Source organism: Natrix helvetica (genome assembly GCF_964273705.1).
Source record: "Natrix helvetica genome assembly, chromosome: 1".
NCBI lineage: Eukaryota > Metazoa > Chordata > Lepidosauria > Squamata > Natricidae > Natrix > Natrix helvetica.
Genome location: NC_138548.1, coordinates 339,744,690 through 339,761,666, shown reverse-complemented (window position 1 = coordinate 339,761,666; position 16,977 = coordinate 339,744,690). Strand labels below are relative to the sequence as shown.

Genomic DNA, 16,977 nt, shown 5'->3' with positions numbered 1-16,977 from the left:
GCCACACATTAAATCTGCTACACCCGTGATGGCGAACCTATGGCACGCGTGCTACAAGTGGCACGTGGAGCCATTTGTCAGGGCACGCAAGGTGCTGAGTTCACCTTTTTAAAAGCTATTTTTCGCCTTCCCCAGGCTCCAGAGGCTTTATAGGAGCCTGGGGAGGGCGAAAAGAGCCCTCCCCCCGGAGGCTTCAGGGACCGTCCCTGAAGCCTTCGGAACGCTTAAAACCACCCTCCGAGCAACCCAGAAGTCACTTCCGGTTTGCTCGGAGGGTGGTTTTAAGCGCTCCGAAGGCTTCAGGGAAGCCTCTGGACAGTCCCTGAAGCCTCCGGAGGGCCTCCGGGGGGTCGGGTGAGGCTCTTTTCGCCCTCCCCAGGCTCCTATAAAGCCCCTGGAGCCTGGGGAGGGCAAAAAAAGCATGTAAAAATGGGGGTGGTCGCGCGTTTGCGCGCATGTGCACTGGGGTGGTCGCGCGTTTGCGCGCATGTGCACTGGGGTGGTCGCGCGTTGCATTATGGGTGCGGCACGCCCGCACTCGACCCCCCTGCGCTCCCCCCACTTGTGGCACGCGAGCCAAAAAAGGTTCGCCATCACTGTGCTACACGTTGGCCCTTCCCTTTTTCTTCCCTATATACTGGTATAACCTCTATATAGCATGTAACTTATGTTGCCCTAAGAAGGAGCAATCTTGTTCATCCCCAACACCTTCATGAAAGTGCTGGGAGAGCTCAACCAGGGATATATGAGTGGTTTGCCATCTACCTCCAGAGACTCTGCCCCCCCTCAGATTGCAAGGAAGCTGCTGGTATTGTGAGCCATTAGCTGTCATGTTAATAAGAAAATGGAGAACATTTTCTGAGGAAAACATTTCTTAGCCTTTGCAAAGGTGGATTGTTTGGCCTCCAAGTCCATGCACAAATCAGGGATTAATATTTACTTTGAAAGTGAAATTTATGTTTTCTTTCGGAACAATTTTTGCCTGGGGACATTTCTATATGACCACTGTCCTAGGATTTCATCTTAGAAATTAATCACATCCTTTTCTTATAAATGATGGCAAACATTCTTTTCAAAAATGGTAATTTACCAGTTTGAATATTTAAAGATTTTTGAGGATCCTTGCACAAATCCAACTCCAAGAATTACATAAAAGAAGGGCATCATGAAGAATTCTGTAAAACATTTTTTCTTGAAAAGCATGAATTCCGCGATTCCCAGAAAATACAACCTACCCCAATAATAAGACCTAGCATGAGACTCTATAGCTAATTCTACATATCATCACAGCAGCTAGAATACCATATGCGCAGAAATGGAAGAACAACACAACACCAAATTAGGATGAGATAGTAAGGAAGATCTTAGAATGTGCAGAGATGGATAAATTGACCAAGAAAATTCAAGGAAAGAAGGAAACAGAATACTATCTAATTTTGGAAAAATGATACTAGTGTTGGGTAGGCAATATATCTAAAAAACATAGTTTGTATTGTAGAAGAAGTAGGAATTAGTGATAAGAAGGTAGGAAAAGTAGGATTTACAGAAGTAGAAAAAGGTATTTATTCGTAGAAAAGCAATAAAGACTGTCTGATACAAATAGCCAAACATAGACTGATAAACAAAACAGTAAGAAGTAATAGGATGGTAAGTGGGGGGAAAATGTTTGTAAAAATTCAACAATAAAAATTCAACAACAATAAAAGGAACGGGAAGTTCCAATGTTACTTGTAAGTGTTGTGCATATATTTGTCAATGTGTATAACTGTTTATAATAAACATAATTTAAAAAAAGACCTAGCATGATTTTTCATGCTGCTCATAATATAAACCCTACCCCCCAAAATAAGTCCAAAGTCAGAGTGCCGTCAGGGAGGGTGGGGCAGTGGGCATGGCCATTATAGGAGATGGCAAGCACGTGTGCGGGGCCAGATGGTGTCTGGAAGCAAGTGCAGCCTGGGCGGGGGCAGGGGGTGGCATGTGATCCGTCCCACCATCTGTCTTTGCTTGGGCGGAGTGTGCAGTGGAGCTGGAGGACCAGGCTGGACAGTGGGGGCTGAGAATGCAGGTGCTACACCCTGGCGACACACCCAGCCCACCACTTGCCTCGCCTCATAGCAGTGGCGCGGCTAGGGGGAGAGAGGTACATGATCTGGCCTATCAAATGCGCCGTGTGGACGGTACCCCCTGCAGCCGTCCCGGTTGCTGTGAGTGGACAGCACATCGAAAACCAAAAGTGGACTTGCATGCTGCCTCTTGCACTGCGGAAGACGGGGAAACGCAGAGAAACGCCACCATCCCCTCGGGATAGAAGGACTTGCCCGGGCAGGATTTTCAGGATTTATTCATTTATTTCCCTTCCAAAACATGCAGGGGCAGCACTTGCAGCAGGCAGAGGAATGGAACCAACCCCTTCATGTCCAGCAGTTGCTGCAAGCACATTTCAGGCAGCTGCTGAAAGCCGAGTCCTGCTTTCCCCTTTTGACACACATGCCACTCCCTTGCAGCACCTGGCACGAGCGACTGTCCGTTCTGCTGCTGGGCTCACGGGAGCTTTTGGCCATCCTGGAAGCGCTGCTCTCGGCCACCCTCCTGGGTTGTTCCTGCCTGGTGCAGGGCGGCTCAGGCGGGACGTACGACCTCCAAAGTGCCCTACCACCGCTGGCCTGCCGGAGCCCCTATGCCAGCAGCCACTGCTGCAGCTACACTGCCTTATTCACTACTCACTACCACCTTTGGGCTCCTGAGTGCCTTCCTGCAGATCTACTGCAGGCACTGGGCTATGAGGAGTCTGGCCCTTTTTGGCCCAAGTGGGTGCTAGCTCTTCTGCTGGCAGTAGGAGGCGGGTGGGCGGTTCAGCTCCATCTACAGCATGGATCTGGAACAACTCACCCCGCAGCAGGCAGGAGCAGCCCAGCAGGAGGGCCGAAAGCACTGCTACCAGGAGGCCAGAAGCAGCACAGGCAGCTGCTTGCCAACCAGCAGCCAAAAGTGTCCAGGCAGCAGCAAGGCCAGCAAGCAGGGAAGGTGGAGGCCCAGGTGTGCCAAAAAGTCACCACCTCCCATACGTGAAAAAAAATAAGACGCCCCCAAAATTTAGCCTGATTGCTTACTTCGGGGCATAAGAGAATGTTAGACTGGCTCTTATTTTTGGGTAAACACAGCAATTAGCGAAAGAGTTTTCTTTTTAAAATACTAGTCTTAAAAAAAATTCCTAAAAAGAATCTCCAACCAAAAGCAGAGGGCAAAATGGCAGAAGACACTACATGTAGTTCTCGACTAATAACAGTTTTCAGTTTTTAGTGACTGTTCGAAATTACACAGCAGCGAAAAAGGTGACGTGGCCATTTTGCACACTTATGACTGCACTCCCTCTACATCCTCTGATTTCCTGAAGGAAATGGGGAAAAAAACCAAATCTAGTCAATGAATATTCTTCTCATACCTGAGCTGGAGGTTCAATCCTAGTTTCTGTTCCCCCAAAACAAAGAGTCCACTTCCTTCTATTCTTCCCTGTGAGGGAGACAGAATTTCAAAAAGCATAATGATTAGTAAGATGGGAGGAGTTATGCTATAGAGGAGACGACACAGACAAGATGAGAAAGTTAGGATTTATCAAAGGAGTGGAAGGACCTTATATTACCTCCTGAGGTGTCCTGAACTGGATCTCCCTGAGGGATCCCCCTGAAAGACAGTTCTTGAGGGAGATTTGACGGATGCCTCTTTCTCTCAGGATCTCTGATCTCCATTGCGAAGGACTTGAAACAGGAGAAAAGAATTAGGGTGGGAAGTAAGAAAGAAATTGCTGTGCAAAATCTTTCTTCTAGAATGGATAAGGGAACTATACAAAGATTAGTGAAGCATCTCCACATAGTGTGAATGCCAGGAAATAAATCTTTCATAAAACGATGTATCCTTCTACTTAATACTGATAAACTACCAAAGATATATAAAGGAATTTCAATTACGTGTTTGAAATGTAAATGTAAAAAAGGAATTTTTTACCAACTCTGCTGGACTTGTGACAAAGGAAAGAAATACCGGGGTAAGATGTATATTTCACCTGCAACTCAACCTGCTCCTTCTTCTCCTCCTCCGCCTGGCTCAGGAGGAAGCCTTCCACCAGGGCCACCGCCTGGGAGCTGGTCTCTGCTCCACACTCCCGCACCCAGCTCTCCATCTGCAGGGGCAGAAGGGCCAGGAACTGCTCCAGAACAACCAGGTCCAGCATCTGCGCTTTTGTGTGCTTTTCTGGTCTCAACCATTGACTACAAAAGAAGTGGAGTCAGCTGCAAAGTCCTCGGGGACCTTCATCCTCCTGATATTGGACGCTCCTGAAGTTCCAGGCCTGAACTTGTGAAACGATGGTTCCTTCTTCCAGCATCTTCTGCCCAGTTCTTGCCCAGATCTGCCCACAGATTCCAGACTGAGCACCGGAAGGGCCTTTTCCACTTCCCCCACTTGCTAAAGGAAGGCCAGCCATTCTCTCTCTGCCCTGTAACACAATTCAGAATTAGTCCAAGGAAAGTTGTGTATCTCCAAATGCTTTTTTCATTTCTTGAGAGAAATATCCATCTGGTTCAGTTCTAATACAGGAGGAAGGTGCTGGGAATAAAATGGAGGCTGGAGGCTGATTGGAAAGAAAGCAGAACCACCAACCACATGTCATTCTGGGACGGCTGACAAAATGGAGCTCAGAGTGGGTGGATTTTATACCTTCTGGATTCCTATGGGGTCATGTAGGGCTCATGGGTGGCACTCTATAGGCAAAAGGGGAAATGCAAATCCAAGGTGTTTGTCTGAAAAAAATACAATTTTTTCTAACGTCCACAAGTACAAGTTCTGGGAACAGATTCTCTTTCCATTCACATACATTGAATTTTTCTTTTTAAGATCTGAGCAGGACTGGAGCATTACAGAAGGCACTGGTGTTGCTGTCATATGACCATGCATGGTGGGCATTTCTAAGCTGGAGAACCTTTATAAAAAGTCTCCCATCTTTGTGATCTGCATTCTTACCATCTTGTACGTTTTCTCCCTTCCTTTGGGGACTTCTGCAAAATCTCCAAATGGCTATACGTTATGAAACCTTATGAAAATCCAGGGCAAAGAGAGGACCTTGTCAAGATTGAGAGCACTGCTCTAAAAACACGAAACCACAACCTGTGTTATGCCATTCATATACAGTATTCTTGGAAGGAATGTCCTTCTGGGTTCGGCTCCAAGTGGGGAAAAAGACACCGGAGACATGGAGGCTGCTTGGAAGAAGGTTTAATGGTGGACAAGACCACATGGCTTGAGTCCTGAACAGAAAAGGGGATCACATGCTTCCAGGTGAAGAAGAAGAAGAAGAGCGAGAGGAGGGGCTTGCTGGGCTTTTAATACTCTGTTCGGCCCCACCTCTTTGTTTCTTGTTCCTGTGTAAGAAATGTATTCTGATAGGGTGTCAGACTCCCATGGGGCCATGCAGGGGCAACTCTCTAGGCTGAGTCCAGGTTTGGTTGAGTTCTCAGATGCCATGTGGTGAGTTGGGTAAAGGGCTAATGCCTTGATTCCATCACCTGGAGCTGAAGGGGAGGGGTCTTTGTTATGTAAATACTCTGGCTTGGGCTTCTTAATGGCCCATTGACAAAAGAGGGTGGGTGGGCAGGAAGCTGCAGGAATTTACTTTATGTTTAAAACTTGTTTCTCCCTTTTTCACATTCAGGAAAATATAATATTCTGCCTTTTCAATATTTCCTAGGATATTTCATTTTTTCTAGGAGAGGAGTGGGCTTTAACTTCCTACAGTATCAAGGCAAAGCCCAACTTTGTCAACCTTTGGCTTAATTGTGTTGCGTATCTGAAGTTTCTGCCTGATCCAGTCTTTCTGAATGGATTACCAAATCTGCATTTCTAAAAGCTGGTCCCCTCAGTTTCCCCTTGGGGCAGGGAGACTGAGGCTGCCTTCTGCCTCCCTTAAGAGCATGTTTCTCCATCTCTCCCTTAGGGGAAATATAATATTCTGCTTCTTTTTAATATTTCCCCAAATTGTTCATTCTCCAGGGGAGGGGGGGTTGAGGGGTGGGCTTCCCACACATTCATAGCAATGTTCAGCTACCTAAAGTCCTCTTAGCCAAAGAAATAAGGTTGTCTCTAAAGAAGATGAACAAATGACCTCCATTTTCTGATTCTCTTACAGAAAAGAGAATATATTCAAACAGCCAGAAAGTTGTGGACTGGACCATTCATCAACACTCATCCCCACATATTGAGAAGTATTTACTCAGCTGGTAAAGTGATGACTTCCATCAAGAAGATTGAGTGTATTTGGCATTTTGGATCATTTCAATTTCTTTTTACTCACAAGGAGAGACTTGCTTTTTAAAAGTGTAGATCAAAGCATGAAACTTCAGTTCACATCAAATGAAATGCCGGTCAATTGACCCTGGCTTAGGATGCTGGTTTACTACTCTCCTAAAACAAATTAGAAAGGGAATCCAAACCTAGTTTAGTGTCATCCGGCACACAGTGAGAATGTAGGCATCATCTTCTGCCTCTCTTCCTTGCAAATATATTTCTTATTTCTTGCTTGAGATTTGCCATGCAAGCTCTCCCCCTACACAGGAGCTTTCACCAGGAAAGGGGGTGGAAAGGACTCTCTCCAGGTCCCCCCCCTTTCATTTCTGAGGATCTGGATTTATTCCCGAGGGGAGCATGCATGGTCTCTGCCTTCTCCCCATGCCTGTTACAATTATGGAAAAGGGCGGTTAAGCGGGAGGGAAACATACACACACAAACACACACTTACCTTTTCTACCTCTGGAAATTTAAGATTTTCTTTCTCCCTTTCTAAACTCCTGCGCAGCACACGTGGTTAAAGAAAGAGAGTCTCTAGTATCCTAGAAAGACAAAATCTGAATGACTTCACTGCCTTCCCAACTTCTAACCCAGGTTCAAATCTGAAGTGCCCCCCCTGGTGGATTTTCTTTGCACGGAAGGTGTTCATGCAAAGAGCGGAGAAATGGTGCATTTCCCATGGGGGGGAGGGCTGGTGGGGCTCCTTGATTGGGAAGATTTTGGCAATGTTATACTTCAGTAAAGAGAATTGTATTTAAAGTACTGGTATTAGGGGGAAACATTTTCCTAACAAGAATCTCATTTAAATCTGTTCCTGAGGAAGAAAGGAATAAATCAACCGAAACAAGGAAAAAGGAAAGATGACTGTACAATGTACCCCAGCTTGACTTTCCGAAAGAAAGAGAGAATACAAATCTAATAAATTTCCTTCTCTTGCGTGAGTTGGCACTTTGGCCACTTTTTCAGCTCTACCATATGGATGAGTCAACTTCTTCCTACCCTTCCTTATTAGGGAGACTTAGCAACAAAAATGTTGGGCTCAATCCAGGATTACCGATAATATGTACATCATCCGATTTCTTGTGGGAAAGGGAGATACTAATCTGGTCAGTGAATGTCCTTTTCAATGCTTTTTCAAGTATAGCAATATTTATCTAGCCAGGGCAATAGGAGAGCAAGCCCTTAAGACCTCAACCACACTCATCCCCATTGAAGTATTTTCTCAGATGGTAAATGGTGACTTCCACCTAAAATATTCAGTGTATTTGGCATTTAACAAATGAAGAAAATTCAGTCCACATCAAATGAAATGCCAGTCAAATGACTCTTTTTTCTTCTTCCTACACTCAGCCATACAAGTTCGCACAACATGCCCTGAACACAAACAGGTCAACAAAATTGAAATTTACTGATCGTTTGACTCCTGCCTATAGTACGTGTATGTATAGTATCTATTCTTTTGTAGATAAAATCACTATTTCTTACAAACATTGTTGTCCCCAATTTGGGTCTGAGCCTGGTGCTGAAGCCAATGATGGACGCCAGACACGAGGTGCAGGTTTTCTGTTTGCTTTTTATTGGAGTCCTCCAAGGAAAAGGGTTCCTAGTGAAAAGGCCAAGAACCAAGAACAAAGGATTAAGAAAGCTTTATACATTTTCGCTAAAGGAGAAGGCGGGACAAGTTGAAATAATAAGAAATATAGCATTCTTTGTGTTGTGTATTGAAGTGTTCCTAACTTTTGTCTAGCCTGATACTTGCTTGCGAACTCTCCTGCCATAGACTTGCCTTGGTCTCTCCAGATTAGCCAAGACGCACCAGCCAGCCGGCGGGAGAATCCAGCCACCCGACTGGACTATTGCCTGACAGCTCGACTATAAAAGAGCTGTCAGCTGTCACTTGCTTCGCTGTTTGCTTTACTGAGTTTGTCGTACTTCTGAGCTGTTGTCTTTGTGAAATAAAGGTTGTGTTAGCTTCAACCTGCCTTGCCTCAGTTCCTGTCTGCCTCGTTCTCCCTATAGAACACTGGCGACGAAGGTGGGATCAGGTCTGAGGTAAAGAACGAAGGCAAAGTCGCTGCTTGAGCTGATTCAAGTCACGAAGCGACGAGGCAAACGACTTCATGGGTTTGTCTAGCGGCCGTAAGAGGGGCTATTTCCTCAGCGCTTGTGGCCAAGAGATGTTTGGCACAGCCCAGGCTCTAGCTGCCCCTCTGTCAGTGCACTCCATACCTTGGGAGACTCTTTTAGAGAGACTGAAGAATCACTATTCCCCAACTCCCTCACCTTGGCTAGGCGCTATGCTTTCCCACAGAGTCCAGAGAGAGGGCGAATCAGTGTCGGATTACATGGCGTCCCTGAGAGCGGCGGCTCTCCACTGTGATTTCCCTGTGCTGGACGATGCCCTACGCGAACAGATGGTCTGTGGCATCAGAGACCCCAAACTTCGACGTCGTTTGCTGGCGCGGAAAGAGCTGACACTTCAGGCAGCTGTGGATGAAGCCACAGCATATGAGATGTCTGACAGATCCACAGCAGAGATGCAAAGATTTCTGCCTCCGGCCACCGAAGCCAGCAGAGGGCATGCCGTCCACTATGACGAGGTCGAGGCGGACGGGCTCTCTGACATCAAGGAGGACATTAGCCACCTAAACCTCTCCAGCCAAAAACGCAATCTGCAGAAGGACTTTTTACCTCAGCCAGGTTGCCTCAGTTGTGGCGGGAACCACGCCAGAAAGAATTGCAGGTTCAAAACTGCCACCTGTCAACGCTGTGGCAGAAAGGGACATGTGGCTAGCGTATGCAGGGCTGCCATGCCAGTTTCTTTCTGGCCTCCTGAAACCTCTTTCCAGAGGCAAGCCCCTAGGCAAGCTCCCTCACGCCGCCGGACTATTTTGCTGGTGCTGATTGCCAGCAGCTATCCGAATGGGCTGTTAGTCACTCATCACTATCTAAACCAACATAAAAAAAATTTCTGACTGTCCACATCGAGGGGAAGCCCTGTAAGATGGAGGTGGACACAGGGTCTTCCAAATCCCTTGTCTCCTGGGCCACCATTAAGCAGCTCCTGCCCAGGCTTACTAAGGCTACCCTGAGGCAAGGCCAAATTTGTCTTAGGGATTATCAAGGGCAGCAGATTCCTATCTTAGGCTGTGGCACGTTCCAGGTTGCTTGTCAAGACTTCGAGGGGCCTCTTCCGCTTTTCATCATTGACGGTCAGCTGCCCAGCCTCCTGGGGCTGGACTGGTTCTCTGCGCTGGGGCTCAACGTGTCCGGCATTCACTCCTTGGTTCCAGACCCATTTGCCGTGCTGACCAGCGAGTTCGCAGACGTGTTCGACGACCGGCTGGGGTCCAGCTCGACGATGGCAGAGAGTGGCGTTGGCACATCAACCAGCTACAAAGCAGATCGACCGGCGCTCCAGACCTTCAACCAGGGCAGGCCCAATCCTACCCTGGAGAACGAGCCCCACCAGACAACTTTCCAGCACCAGTGTCCAGCGTGGCCTTCTCGCCAACCCTATCTGAGAGTCCCGATGGTCCAGCGATGGCTCAGCTTCCAGTTGTTCCGGCCGCTTAGTCTCCAGCCATTCCGCAGGCTCAGCCAGCAGAGACTCCTCTAATGGCTGCCGCCCCAGAGCTACGACGCTCGGGCCGGCTCCGACGTCGGCCTGCGTATTTGTCAGACTACGCATGTGCCAACTGGGAGGGGAGGGGTGTTGTGTATTGAAACGTTCTTAACTTTTGCCTAGCCTGATACTTGCTTGTGAACTCTCCTGCCATAGACTTGCCTTGGCCTCTCCTGATTGGCCAAGACGTACCAGCCAGCCGGTGGGAGAATCCAGCCACCCGATTGGACTATTGCCTGACAGCTCGACTATAAAAGAGCTGTCAGCTGTCACTTGCTTCGCTGTTTGCTTTACTGAGTTTGGCGTATTTCTGAGCTGTTGTCTTTGTGAAATAAAGGTTGTGTTAGCTTCAACCTGCCTTGCCTCAGTTCCTGTCTGCCTCGTTCCCCCTATAGAACACTTTGTTGTTGCCACACACACACACACACACAATTACACTGTTCCTGATTTACTTTCAAGTGTGTGCCATGACCTTGCTTTAGCAGCCAGCCCATCAACATGATTCCTGTTATTGCTCCTGAGTTGTCTTATGTAGTAAAGCTGTGCGCACTCTGACAAAATATGGCCCCATTTTACCCCGGATGATATCTATCCTTCTGTCCAACTTGGATTTGGGATGGTGAAGGACACGATAGATGCAATGGTGGTGACGGGGATGGACTGGCTCAGGTCACTCTTCGTTTGGTGCTGCAGAGGACCGCAAACCGTGGGCCCTGAGCCTTCATCAGAGCCTACACAAATCATTCGAAAATGTGGTATGCGGTATCTCTTCTCTAAACTGCCGGTTTTCAAATTTGCAAGCTATTTATATGAAGTTTTTTATCCTTTTCTATGAAGCCTGGATTTTCTTCACATAAGGACAGTATGGAGAGTCTGTAAATTCCTCCACCATCTCCCTCTGGGAGCCTGGCTGGAGACTCTTAAGCTAATTACTGTAGTGGCAGGAGGTTTTTCGTTTTTTTTTAAAGTAACTGCAATCTGAGAGTTCTGTAAATTACCTCCACATCCCATCTGGGCAGCTGTCTGAAGAGCTTGAACTGATGAGCAGCAAGTGGATTTTTTTTTAAAAAACTGCAAATGGAGAGCTCTGTGAGGCTGATTGGAGGCAATTTAGTTCCTCCTTCAGCTGCACCGGAATCAGCTGATGGATGGCAGGAAGTCAGATCTTCATTCATTTAACAAGCCATTTGAGTCAATTAATGAATTTGATTTTAAGAGTTTGTAAAATTGAATCTGATTCATTTGACATTTTTTGAGGGCAGGCTCCATTAGGTTCGTACCTCAAGGAATACTTGTATTTCTATTTTTCCAGATTCACCCATCCTGCTCCTTTAATAAAACCTCCAGATCTACTCACATGGTCTCTTTTATTGGAGGATAGTTGGGTTTAGCTGCATGTCAAGCTGCACGCAGAATAAAATGTAATGAGGACAGAACAGACCTTATAAGATTCTAGGAAACTTTCATCTTTGAGAGGGATGTGTGCATGATTCAGAATTTAGGGTTTCTCCTACACTCCCTGGGTGGTCTTGCCCACCACTTTTTACCTAATTGCAATGTGGTTCTTATCAGAACTTAGGCTGCATAAAGGTGAAGAGGAAATCTGTCAGAAGCTACCATATTGAAATCAAATCTGATATTTTTCAATTTTTATTTGGTGTGCCTTGGAAGAGGGGTAGTCTTATACGGTGAGTATAGCCCAAACCCTATATTTGAACAGGAAAAGTAGAGGGTCGTCTTATACACAGGAAAATAGTGTAATTGCAACCTGGTTCTTATCAGAACTTGGGCTGCATAAAGGTGAAGAGGAAAATCATCAGAAGTGACTCCTCTGTGTTCAGGGAGGGAGGTGAAACAAACCTAGGAGACATAAAACAAGACAGCAGGACAATGTAGAATGTATGCTGGCTTTGTTATTCTAGTGACTTCTAGTTTGGCTGTAGGCTGTACTGGTCTTCCTAATACAACACTGTCTTGGTGAACTTCCCTTCCCACACTCCCTTGGACTATCTTGTAATCTCCTTGTTTCTCTTATCCACTTTCTATCTTGTCTTCCCTTGCATCTCCTTCATTCATCCATGCTACGCAGAATTCTTTTCTTCTTATTCTAGGTGATTGTTATGGCTTGTGACAGGTCTTATCCCTTCTGGATCACCTCTATGACCCACAAATGCCTTTGAGAGGCAAGAAAGAACCTGGACCAGCCTGAGCAAAGATACTGAGATTCATCAAGCCACAGATCGTGAATAAACAGAGAAAAACCTTCCAAACACAAGACCTGAAGATTTTCCGATGGTTTGAAGAGTTTCCTCTGGATATGGAGGTGAGGGGAAAAAAGAGATTTATCTACAATTGCAAGAAAGAATGTAGATGGAAAGAAAAAAGGAGTAAAAAAAAAAGAATTGAATTAACCTCTCTGCTCTTTTCAGTCTCTTTATTGTACAGCTTCACCCAAAACTATTACTGACAACTGAGCTTCAAACCAACATGAGCCTCTCAAATCCTGAAATATGCTCCCTCCAAATCCTTCCACAAATCTTGTGTTAATACATTTTTAAAGCAACTAAAGAGTTTAATACACGAGTATAATACATAATTAGAACACAACCACACAAGCCCTCACCACTACAAAAGAGCAAAACATGGCCATAATGCTTGAAAAGAAAATTGCACAAGCACTTGGGGCACTTCTGGCTCCTTTTGTGTGAGAGGAATTGTTCATCCTTTCAGCTCTTCCCACACGCTCTACATTGATCTGCATGTGAGAATTCCCTCATATCATGAGGCCTTTGACTGAGTCATGTTCATTGTTTCTGCATAGATACCGGCTGACTCAGGTCTCAGTTTTAACTATGTGGAGGATCCCAATTCTCCCAAATAATGCAATTTGATTATTTTTTTGATATTTCCCTTTTGGGCTTAGGGAAGCAGCATCTGTTAAATGTCTTAACATCCCTGTGAGAGCTATGAATAACTGGGGGAATAATGAGTTGTGGAATAGGAAGCTCAATTCTAAAAAATAAAATAAAATGAATGTATATACCACAGATTTCAAACTCCATGTGTCACGTGGCCATCATGTGGCATATTGCAACAGTTTCCCTATTCCCAGAGCTGGGGTGGGCGTGTCCTTCATGTAACACAACCAGCCCGAGGTCCGCCAGTTTGACATTTCTATATACTGTATATATAGATACATTCAAAAATGTATAAATTATAATTATGACTTATGCCCATTGTTTCTTTTTACATTACTAAAAACCCTTTTCAGAGTTCAGTCTGCAAATTTGAAATCCATTCATAGAACCCATTAAATCAATAATTAGCATAGATTCTCATCCAAATGTATCTTTGTTTTGGGGTTTCCCAGTCTATGAATCATGTTATGGGAAATAAGACTATGGGGTGTGCTAAAGCCTTTTCCACAATCCATGCATTTGCCGTATTTTTCGGAGTATAAAAAGCACCTTTCCCCCCTAAAAAAGACGGTGAAAATCTGGTGCGTCTTATACTCCGAAAAATACGGTATATGGCTTCTCCCCTGTGTGGATCCTTTGATGGGATGTAAGATTACTGCTTGTTCTGAAGCTCTTTCCACACTCCATGCATTTATGACTTCCTCCCTGTGTGGATCCTTTGATGGCACGTAAGTTTACTGCTTGTTCTGAAGCCCTTACCACACTCAATGCATTTATATGGCTTCTCCCCTGTGTGGATCCTTTGATGGGTAATAAGGTGTCTGTTTTGGGTAAAGTCCTTTCCACAATCCATGCATTTATATGGCTTCTCCCCTGTGTGGACACTTTGATGGGATGTAAGATCACGTCTTGCTCTGAAGCTCTTTTCACACTCCGTGCATTTATATGGCTTCTCCCCTGTGTGGATCCTTTGATGGGATGTAAGAATACTGCTGGTTCTGAAGCCCTTTCCACACTCCGTGCATTTATATGGCTTCTCCCCTGTGTGGATCCTTTGATGGGATGTAAGAATACTGCTGGTTCTGAAGCCCTTTCCACACTCCATGCATTTATACGGCTTTTCCCCTGTGTGGATCCTTTGATGGGATGTAAGTTTACAGCTTATTCTGAAGCTCTTTCCACACTCCATGCATTTATATGGCTTCTCCCCTGTGTGGATCCTTTGATGGGTAATAAGGTGTCTGTTTTGGGTAAAGTCCTTTTCACAATCCATGCATTTATATGGCTTCTCCCCTGTGTGGACACTTTGATGGGATGTAAGAATACTGCTGGTTCTGAAGCCCTTTCCACACTCCGTGCATTTATATGGCTTCTCCCCTGTGTGGATCCTTTGATGGGATGTAAGAATACTGCTGGTTCTGAAGCCCTTTCCACACTCCATGCATTTATACGGCTTTTCCCCTGTGTGGATCCTTTGATGGGATGTAAGTTTACAGCTTATTCTGAAGCTCTTTCCACACTCCATGCATTTATATGGCTTCTCCCCTGTGTGGATCCTTTGATGGGTAATAAGGTGTCTGTTTTGGGTAAAGTCCTTTCCACAATCCATGCATTTATATGGCTTCTCCCCTGTGTGGACACTTTGATGGGATGTAAGATCACGTCTTGCTCTGAAGCTCTTTTCACACTCCGTGCATTTATATGGCTTCTCCCCTGTGTGGATCCTTTGATGAGTAATAAGGTGACCGTTTTGGCTAAAGCCCTTTCCACACTCATTGCATTTATATGGCTTCTCCCCTGTGTGGATCCTTTGATGGGATGTAAGAATACTGCTGGTTCTGAAGCCCTTTCCACACTCCATGCATTTATACGGCTTTTCCCCTGTGTGGATCCTTTGATGGCGTGTAAGTTCACAGCTTATTCTGAAGCTCTTTCCACACTCCATGCATTTATATGGCTTCTCCCCTGTGTGGATCCTTTGATGGCATGTAAGATTTTCACTTGTTCTGAAGCTCTTTCCACACTCCATGCATTTATATGGCTTTTCCCCTGTGTGGATCCTTCGATGGGATGTAAGTTTACTGCTTGTTCTGAAGCCCTTTCCACACTCCGTGCATTTATATGGCTTCTCCCCTGTGTGGATCCTTTGATGGAATGTAAGTTTACAGCTTGTTCTGAAGCCCTTTCCACACTCCGTGCATTTATATGGCTTCTCCCCTGTGTGGATCCTTTGATGGGTAATAAGATGATTGTTTTGGCTAAAGCCCTTTCCACACTCCATGCATTTATGTGGCTTCTCCCCTGTGTGGATCCTTTCATGGGATGTAAGTTCACTGCTTGTTTTGAAACCCTTTCCACACTCCATGCATTTATATGGCTTTTCCCCTGTGTGGATCCTTTGATGGATAATAAGGGTGTTCTTTTGGCTAAAGTCCTTTCCACACTCCATGCATTTATATGGCTTCTCCCCTGTGTGGATCCTTTGATGGCATGTAAGATTTTCACTTGTTCTGAAGCTCTTTCCACACTCCATGCATTTATATGGCTTTTCCCCTGTGTGGATCCTTCGATGGGATGTAAGTTCACTGCTTGTTCTGAAGCCCTTTTCACATTCCATGCATTTATATGGTTTCTCCCCTGTGTGGATCCTTTGATGGGTAATAAGATGATTGTTTTGGCTAAAGCCCTTTCCACACTCCATGCATTTATATGGCTTCTCCCCTGTGTGGATCCTTTCATGGGATGTAAGTTCACTGCTTGTTTTGAAGCCCTTTTCACATTCCATGCATTTATATGGTTTCTCCCCTGTGTGGATCCTTTGATGGATAATAAGGGTGTTCTTTTGGCTAAAGTCCTTTCCACACTCCATGCATTTATATGGCTTCTCCCCTGTGTGGATCCTTTCATGGGATGTAAGTTCACTGCTTGTTTTGAAGCCCTTTTCACATTCCATGCATTTATATGGCTTTTCCCCTGTGTGGATCCTTTGATGGATAATAAGGGTGTTCTTTTGGCTAAAGTCCTTTCCACACTCCATGCATTTATATGGCTTCTCCCCTGTGTGGATCCTTTGATGGGATGTAAGTTTACTGCTTATTCTGAAGCTCTTTCCACACTCCATGAATTTATATGGCTTCTCCCCTGTGTGGATCCTTTGATGGGATGTAAGTTCACTGCTTGTTTTGAAACCCTTTCCACACTCCACGCATTTAAAAGGCTTCTCCCCTGTGTGGATCCTTTGATGGCATGTAAGATTTTCACTTGTTCTGAAGCCCTTTCCACACTCCATGCATTTATATGGCTTCTCCCCTGTGTGGATCCTTTGATGGCATGTAAGTTTACTGCTTGTTTTGAAACCCTTTCCACACTCCATGCATTTATACGGCTTCTCCCCTGTGTGGATCCTTTGATGGATAATAAGGGTGCTCTTTTGGCTAAAGCCCTTTCCACACTCCATGCATTTATATGGCTTCTCCCCTGTGTGGATCCTTTGATGGATAATAAGGGTGCTCTTTTGGCTAAAGCCCTTTCCACACTCCATGCATTTATATGGCTTGTCCCTTCTGCATGTCCTTTTATAAATAGTCTTGTTTCCATGTTCATTGCTTTTATTTGACTTCTCTCCCATGTGAAAACTTTCCTGTGACTCAAGAGACCAATTTTCTTGAGAACCTGTGAATATGCAACTGTAATTTTTTCTTTTTTCTTTGCATATATTGGCTCGTCCTTTGGCTTGTGATAGACAGGGTCCATTCACATCTAATGTCTCTCTGAAGATTCTTACACCTTTCTCAATATATTTCTTCTTTAGTTTTTCTTGTTGATCAATAAAGTCCTGCGTCTGAGCAACAATCGAAGAAGTTGAGCTTTCGATGTTCCAGTTATTTGATAGGTTTCTCTCCTGCCTTTGGAATTCTGTTTGAATTGGAGGTTTCTCCATTACATCTCCTTGACTAAACACTTTGATTGGTTCTGCAGAGTCTTCATTGTCATTCTCATCATCACCTTCAAAGGGAAAGAGAAATGAAAGTGAGAGAAAGGTTAGGGAAAAAGATCACTCTGTCAGAAGTCATATTGATTGCCTTCAGGTATTGT

The 16,977-nt window shown here is 45.2% G+C and overlaps 1 protein-coding gene across 13 annotated transcripts in view; it reads right to left on the bottom strand.

The window, feature by feature from the left end:
- The window catches only part of LOC309383404 (zinc finger protein 18-like), a gene marked incomplete at its 3' end in the record, with an annotated part of 108,688 nt that overhangs the window by 12,683 nt on the left and 79,028 nt on the right, over positions 1–16,977 (bottom strand). For 8 of the 13 annotated variants that reach the window (XM_081935906.1, XM_081935912.1, XM_081935907.1 and 5 more), the window contains one exon: positions 13,574–16,887. The exons of 2 other annotated variants lie outside the window; for them this stretch is intronic. In XM_081935906.1, coding sequence (XP_081792032.1) covers positions 13,574–16,887 — 3,314 coding nt within the window. Of the gene's footprint in view, positions 1–4,256; positions 4,496–4,646; positions 4,761–5,916; positions 6,457–6,790; positions 6,882–13,573; positions 16,888–16,977 lie in introns of those variants that run through there. 3 more of the 13 variants (XM_081935913.1, XM_081935914.1, XM_081935915.1) reach the window with 3 other exon arrangements.